The sequence below is a fragment of the Octopus bimaculoides genome, chromosome 6, assembly GCF_001194135.2.
Source record: "Octopus bimaculoides isolate UCB-OBI-ISO-001 chromosome 6, ASM119413v2, whole genome shotgun sequence".
NCBI lineage: Eukaryota > Metazoa > Mollusca > Cephalopoda > Octopoda > Octopodidae > Octopus > Octopus bimaculoides.
In genome coordinates this window covers 39,626,850-39,635,255 of record NC_068986.1, presented here as the reverse complement: position 1 = coordinate 39,635,255, position 8,406 = coordinate 39,626,850, and the positions used below count along the sequence as shown (strand labels likewise).

Sequence of the window (8,406 nt, the reverse complement as noted above, 5' to 3'; positions counted from 1 at the left end):
AAATGAAAAATTATCTTGAAATTTTTTTAGTAGTGTAGCCCACTTCTCAAAAAGCAGTTTCCCATACCTAATTTAGATTCTACTTTAACAGAAATAATGAAAAAGTGGTAAATATCATTATCATCAATCATCATCATCATCATTTAACGTCTGTTGTCCATGCTGGCATGGGTTGGACGGTCTGACTGGGGCTAGCAAGCTGGAAGCTGCACCAGGCTCCAGTCTGATTTGGCATGGTTTCTACAGCTGGATGCCCTTCCTAACACCAAACATTCCAAGAGTGTAATGGGTGCTTTTACGTGCCACTGGCATGGGTGCCATTTGCATGACACTGGTATCTTCTCAAATATGACCTTATACCAAAGGTCTTAATCATTGCATTTGTGTGACCCAACACTCAAAACGAGCTCAGCTTCTTTGCCTCCATGAGGCCCCATGCCCGAAAGGTGCCTTTTACGTGCCACCAGCATGAGTGCCAGTTATGTGACACCAGCATCAGCTACAACTATGATTTCACTTGACTTGACAGGCCTTCTCAAGCACAGCATATTGCCAAAGGTCTCGGTCACTAGTCATTGCCTTTGTAAAGCCCCAAAGTTCGAAGATCATGCTTCAACACCTTGTCCCATGTGTTCCTGGATCTACCTCTACCACAAGTTCCCTCCACAGTTAAAGATCAGCACTTCTTTACTCAGCTGTCCTTGTCCATACACATCACATGACCATACCAGAGCAGTCATCTCTCTTGCACACCACATCTGATGCTTCTTATGCCTAACTTTTCTCTCAAGATGCTTACTGATTAGAAAAATAATTCATTTAGAGTAATTATGAGTAAATTAGTAATTTACAGTAAATTAGTACAGTATCATGGAAAAAAAAAAGTGTATGTTTCAAGAATATAAAAACAAATACGTAAAAGTAAAATTTTATTCTAGGTTTTATATTTGTCGGCTAAATTTTAAAAGTTTTTACTTCCTTTTTTTTTCTGCAAACATTTTCAAATCTAAGCATGCTGTGTGGTTAAAAAATTTGTTTCCATATAGCACCGTAATCAAGTAAAGTGTCTGCCCCAGGCCAACCCAATCCTTGTGAGTGGGTTTGGTAGATGGAGACTGAAAGAAGACCATCATGTGTGTGTGTGTGTGTTTGTATCTTCTTGTCTTGAGATTGTGTTATAGTTGTGAACAATTGTCACCATGCAAATGGTGTTCCTCATTGCCAATCTTCTGCAAAACCATGTCCAGTCATAGGGAAATATTCTTTTTTACTCTAGGTACAAGGACTGAAATTTTTGGGGAGGGGGACTAGTTGATTAGATCAACCCCAGTATGCAACCGGTACTTAATTTATTGACCCTGAAAAGATAAAAAGCAAAGTCAACCTTGGCGGATTTTGAACTCAGAATGTAAAGACAGATGAAATACTGCTAAGCATTGTGCCCAGTGTGCTAACATTTCTGCCAGCTTGTTACTTTAGTCATAGGGAAATATTACTGTGGCTGTGTGATAAGAAGCTTGCTTCCCAACCACACAGTTCCAGGTTCAGTCCCACTGCATAGTACCTTGGGCAAGTGGCTTCTACTATAGCCTCGGGCTGACCAAAGCCTTGTGAGTGGATTTGGAAGATGCAAACTGGAAAGAAACCTATCATATCTTTATCTGTATGTGTGTGTGTATAAGTATGTCTTTGTGTCTATGTTTGTCCCCTGCCACTGTTTGACAACCAGTGTTGGTTTGTTTACATCCCCATAACTTAGCAGTTCAGCAAAGAGAGACTGATGAATTAAGTGCCAAGCTTAAAAAAGCAAATAAGCACTGGGGTTGATTTATTTGACTGAAAGTTCTACAAGACGGTGCCCCAGCATGGCCATAGTCTAATAACTGAAACAAGTAAATGATAAAAGATTACTTAGAAACAAATAATGGCTGTTAACAAGGAAGGCATCTATCCATAGAAAATCTGCCTCAGTGAATTCCTTCTAACCCATGCAAGCATGGAAAAGTGGACATTAAAACAACAATAGGAGTGGTAGCAGTGATGACAACTGTGACATTTCTATGAAACTTGGATACAATAATTATAAATAAATCAACATTCCTAAGCCTACAGAATATTGGTAACAACTTCTTAAAGCAATTTATTTAAAATATAGTGAATTCATGTAGCTGTATTTGATGTATTGGGACTGTGTGGTAGGAAACTTGCTTCTGTTATAGTCTCAGACCGACCAATGACTTGTGAGAGGATTTGATAAATGGAAACTGAAAGAATCCTGCACGTGTGTGTTTGTGTGTCCCCCACCATTGCCTAACAACTGGTGTTGGTATATTTATGTCCCCAACACTTACCAGTTTAGCATAAGAGACTGATAAAATAAGTACCAGGCTTTAAAGAAAATAGTAAGTACTGAATTCAATTCATTTGACTGTCAATTCTCCAAAGTGGTGCCCCAGCATGGCTGCAGTCAAATGACTGAAACAAGTAAAAAAGAAAAGAGCGATAACAGACTATGTTAGGTACCAATAACTTGGATATGGTCAGGTACTGCCGCTAGTCTTCTTAAAACAGTGTAAATATTCACTAGAACTACAGTTAGCTGAGTCGGTAGAGCATCAGAGATTATACATTTAGATATTTAGTCATGCACTTACTTTATGTTCTGACTTCAAGTCCTAGCCAGATTACCTTTGCCTTTCATCATCATCATCATTATCATTTAACATTTTCTTTTTCATGCTGACATGGGTCAAATGGAATTATGCTGAGGCAGCTTTTCTACAGTCAGATACCCTTCTAGTCACCCCCACCCACCCCCCGCCACTTGTTTCCAAGTGAGGTAATATATCTACCCATAGCATGATACATCTTTTTATGAAAAACTAGAAATGAACAGCCTCATTTATATGACAATGATGATGATTTTCAATCGTAATGTGATGTCTCGACATGCATACACATACACACACATGCACACATATACAAATATATGTATGTGTGTCTATGTGTATGTATACACACACACAAGGCACATGGCTTAGTGGTTTGGGGTGCTGCACTCATTATCATGAGATCATGATAGCCAGAAAACTGCCTGTAACCATTTGCATGCGATCAGTTAGAGGCTGTCTTGTTGTCTCCTCTTGAAGGTGATGTCTCAGGGATGGCCACAAACCAAATAATGAAACTAGTAAAATAATAAAAGATTATACATTTGACATTTTTAATAAAATAATTTGTTAATAATTTGTTTTCAGCTCTCCTGCACCTGATGTCCTCCAAGATATTTTAACACCAATGGCAACTGTTCGAGTGTCCTTTTATGAATTTCTAATGATATTGGCAAAGAGTGAAACAGTAAACAACTCATTAGGTATGTGATTTATTTTCATTTTATTATTAAGCCATTATATGAGTAGTGGAATTGCAGAAACAGTAAAAGAAAATGAATCTCTGATACTTTCACCAGTGAATGACCTGTTCCTTGAGCTAGCATAAAAGTGGCTGAGCACTCCACAGACATGTGTTAGCAATAAAGATCTCCTTTGGTCATGAATGACCATGGTATTGCTCCTAGAAAGTTTCCCTCTGAGGCACAAGTCTGGGCAAGGTAGTTTATGAAAGACCAGCAGTTGCCTATGCATACCAGCCTCCCCTCTCAATGCCAATGATGTTATCCAAAGGGAAGACAAAGGCCAATACAGCTTGGCACCAGTGACATTGCAACTCATTTCTACAGCTGAGTGAACTGGAGCAACATGAAATAAAGTGTCTTTATTCAAGAACACGACACACAGTCTGATCCGGGAATCGAACAGGCTACCTCATGATTGTGAGCCTGACGCTCCAACCACTGAACTATGTGCTTGTTCTCAGTGTAATTCACTTGCAGAATCAGCATGAATTACTATGTGTGACAAGGCTTGACCTTTGAATCAAAAATGTATAGTGCAAGCTCCTAGTAGGGCCTCCCAAATGGAAAGATCAAAGGATAGACGCCAGACTAATATGGATCACATCTTTCCAGAAGCAAAAATGGATTTGTGCAGGGTCAACACCCCTACCTAGAGAAAAAAAAGCAAAGTCACTAAAGCATTGGTAACAATTCAAAACCAACATCTGGGAGATGAAGGCTTCTTCTCAAGAAAATGCAAGAACAAATCCCAAAAGGGAGGCAGAAGAGAGGATGCCCTTGAGATACTGAGACAGAGGTGAGAAATCAGGGACCCAGCTATTGATCATTGAAGCTCATAATTCCAGCCTTTGAGGATATGAAAGAGCAGATGAGAGTTGCCACTCCTCCATTATGTCAAGTAGCTTCACCTGCAGCAAATGTCATAACCGCTGCAGATCAAGAGCACGACTTGTAATCCACATGTGAGACTCCCAGAGTTGCTTACTGAATAAGAGCAATCAATGTCAACTTATGATGGACAGCCGAATAACTGGAGAGAAGCAGAAAAGATAGCCTAGAGTTAGGAAACGTTGAGAAAAATCCATCAACGGTCTATGCTCCAGAGGGAGTGAAGGACTTAAGTAAATACTGGAGTCAATCTAATTAACTGGTCCTCCTTTCCTCAAAAACTGCTGCTCTTGTGCATAAGTTGGAAACCATTATCAATCATCATTATTTTCATCATAATTCTCTCTCTTCATTATCAATTCGATTGATATTCAGAATAAAATATAAATTGTTCAAATTTCCTAAAAGCAATTTTTTTGTTGCTTTCTTGTTTGTTTTTTCTGTGTATTTTTTCAAATTTTTCTATTATTTCACTGCTTTCTTTCAACTTCATATACCACTGTAATATCTGATACATACATACATATGTGTGTGTATTTGTGTGCGCATGCACGTGTGTATGTGTATATGTGTGTGTGTGTGTGTGTGTGTGTGTATTAGTTATCAAATTCTTCCTATCTTGTCTGTTGGTATTTGATTTATTGCTGACAGTATTAACATATCATTTTCTCTATGAGTGTGTGTGTGTGTCTGTGTCTGTGTCTGTGTGTGTGTGTAATGACAAGAGACTTTTTGTGATGATGTCATGCTTTTGCACAGAAACAAAATGTTACTTGTTAAATTGCTGTTGTACTGTAATGTATTTAAATAATCTAATCAGAACTATAACCGATACATAGTTTTATGCATGCATATATAACCAAATGTGGTAGCCAAATAATGACATAAGAACTCTTGAATGCACATACAAGATTTACACTCAAAGTATACTAAATATATACACATGTATGTGTGTGTGTGTGTGTGTGTGTGTGTGTGTAAAATAATAAATAATATCCATTTTTTTTTAGTTTATTTGTCTTTTGTCTATTCACCTTGTGCTGTATTAAATACTTGATGTGGTTTTAGAGTCAGGTTCTGACTGCTATTTCAAGCATGATGGTATATCTCTTAGCTACCCTTATTTATAATTTTGATAATTATTATAACCTATGAATGCTTTTTTCTTCCTATGCTGCCACTAGATTTGATCGCTATTTGAAATAACAATCTTATCCTTATTTATATTGATATTTTATATATGTATGTAGGTATATATATATATGTTGCACTGGTTTAGTCATGTGATATGGATGATGACAACTGCATAAAGAAGTACTGAGCTCTAATTGTGAAGGGTTTCTGTGCAAGGGGGTAGACCCAGGAAGATGTGGGATGAAGTGATGAGAAGGGGTCTTCAGACACTGGGACTCACTGAGGAAATGACAAGGGACTGGAAGACGTGGTGATTTGCTGTACTTGATAAGACACATCAAGCTAAATAAAATCTCTGTGTTCCATATATGCAGGCTTGTTCTTTCAGGTGTGGATGCCACTTAAAAAGCACCCATGCCAGTGTTACGTTAACGCACAAATTGTAATGGGTGCTTTTATGTGCCACCAGCACAGGTACCATTTGTGTGACACTAGTACCTAGGTCTTCTCAAGCACAGTATAATATATATGTATACACACACACACACACACACACACATGGAAGGTTGTAACTCTAAATGAATACTACAAGACTGGAATGACATATCCAACCCATGCCAACATGGAAAACAAACATAAATGATAATAATAAGGATGATGATGATGATGCTTACAAACTAGGGATTAATGTATAATTTCTTTCTATGCCACCAAAGAATATGCCACCAAAGAAAAGACATAATCTCTTCAGAAACAAGTATAAAGCAAGGAGGATTGTAGAAAACTGAAGGTGAGAGTCTGAAGAGATAAGCGAGATGAGATTTTCTCAAGATCAGCAAAGGCATGCTGCAGCACATCAGATGGAGTCTCAAGAAAGAAGGGAGATGAGACTTTCCCAAGATCAGTAAATGCATGATGCAGCACTTAATACTAGATCATTAAATCAATGTTTTAATGATTAGACAGAGGTCCAATAGAATAGCTCTCAGAAACAGACTATGTACAAATTCGTTCTGAAGCTGTTTTCAGATATGATCCATCCCATTCTTATAAAAATGATAACTCTGTCCGAATTAGTATGCTAAACACAAATTGTCATTTCTGTAGAGGTTTAAAATTTTCAAATGAAACAAATGGTATGTGGTGCTCAGGTTGTCAGGTAACATTGCCAACACTACCAGCTCATTCTGAGCCTTATGGATCTTCTAGAAGGCACTTCCATCCAGTCAAAGTATTTTCTAAACAATATCAAACAATACAAATCTGCATTTCAAATGACATCGTGTACTGCATCTAAGAAGATAGTTAAACATGAATTTATGCTGACTTCAAAGTTCAGGGGCAAGTCTATCACCTCATTGGTTCTCTGTTACCCACAAATGAACAACCACAGTTCCTCCAAATTTACTTTATGAGTGATGTAGGACAACAAACCTGAAGGAGGTGTCAAAATTTCAGATGATGGGTCATGTTAGACACAGCGCCGACTACTGCAAAAGAGAGTATATCCACTGACAGCTTTTCAGTGCATTCAAAAATCACATAACCCCCACCCCCAATTTTCCATGGCAGGTTAGGGCCTGAAATACTCCAAATGGATGCATAGCTTGTTGCTTAGTCGAATTAGCCCAGCATTTACTCCACAAATGTTTTGTTGTCAATGCTGCACTTTCCCATATCACCTGTTTCAAAATAACTGTAATATATTATATACAAACTATGCCATTTTAATCCCGAGCAACGCTGGGTATCTAGTATGTATATATATATATATATATATATATATATGGAAGACAGATGTTAAAAAAAAGAGATGTATATTAAATATATATATATATATATATATATACATATATATTTAATATACATCTCTTTTTTTTAACATCTGTCTTCCATGCCATCATGGGTTGGCTGATTTGACTGGAGGTGGTAAACCAGAGGGACTGCACCAATTTCCAGCATCTGCTTTGGCATGGTTTTTATGGTTGGCTGCCCTCCCTAATGTCAACCACTTTACATCATATAAACATGTATGCATTATGTGTGTGTGTGTGTGTGTGTGTGCATGCATATGTACATGCATACATATAAAGGGAAAATAGTGAATATAGTAGAACAAAGATTAAACACTTAGTTTAAAACCTATAATAATCTGCTATTTTGGTGAAAATATTCATTTTCTAAAAATGAAAAGAACAGGAGAACAAGTCTATATAATATAAGAAAGCTGCATATTTTTGAAATGTGATAAAAAACATTGAGTTGTAAATTGTGATGCATGGGTATGTCTGAAAATACTTTTCTGAAATCTATTACCAGTATGTGTAGATTGTTGAGAAATATATATAGTGTATCTTTTTTAACATAGCACCAAAACATTTGTATGAAATTGGTTTTCACGCAAATTGATAGTTTGAACACATTCAGGTGAATATTTCTCTTCTAGGATGAAAAAATTGTGAGCCATTAGATCCACCTGATTGCCTTGTAAGGGTTACAATTCCATTAAGAAATTCAGTTTTTCTCATCAAAAGTAAAAGTATCCTTTAAAGAAGAGTACTTATAACTGGTATTGATACCTAAGTCGTTCATCAATTAGTGCTATCACCATAAATAATTGATTAGCAGAAGATTATTTCAATGAGAAATTTCTCAAAAACAAGCACTGGTGTGGCTATAAGCTGTGGCATGGCTGTGTGGTTAAAAAAGCTTGTTTTGCAACCCTGTAGTTTCAGGTTCAGTTCCACTGTGAGGCATCTTCAGCAAGTGGCTTTCAGCTGTAGCACCAGGTTAACTAATGCCTTGCAAGTGAATTTGTTTGATGGAAACTGTTGAAGTCCAGCATATGTATGTATGTGTGTGTGTGTGTGTGTGTGTGTGTGTGTATGTATGTATGTATGTATGTATGTATGTATGCATATTTATGCATATGTATGTAGCTTGTTGAATATCTATCTATCTATATATAT

At 37.1% G+C, this 8,406-nt stretch overlaps 1 protein-coding gene across 4 annotated transcripts in view; it reads left to right on the top strand.

Moving 5' to 3' along the window:
- Positions 1-8,406, top strand: part of LOC106874565 (centriolar satellite-associated tubulin polyglutamylase complex regulator 1) — a 130,770-nt gene that overhangs the window by 75,021 nt on the left and 47,343 nt on the right. For all 4 annotated transcript variants that reach the window (XR_008264404.1, XM_014922342.2, XM_014922340.2 and 1 more), the window contains exon 7: positions 3,258-3,373. Coding sequence is in view for 3 of the 4 variants with exons in the window: in XM_014922342.2 (XP_014777828.1) it covers positions 3,258-3,373 (116 nt within the window). In the remaining variant the exon portion in view is untranslated. The remainder of the gene's footprint in view (positions 1-3,257; positions 3,374-8,406) is intronic.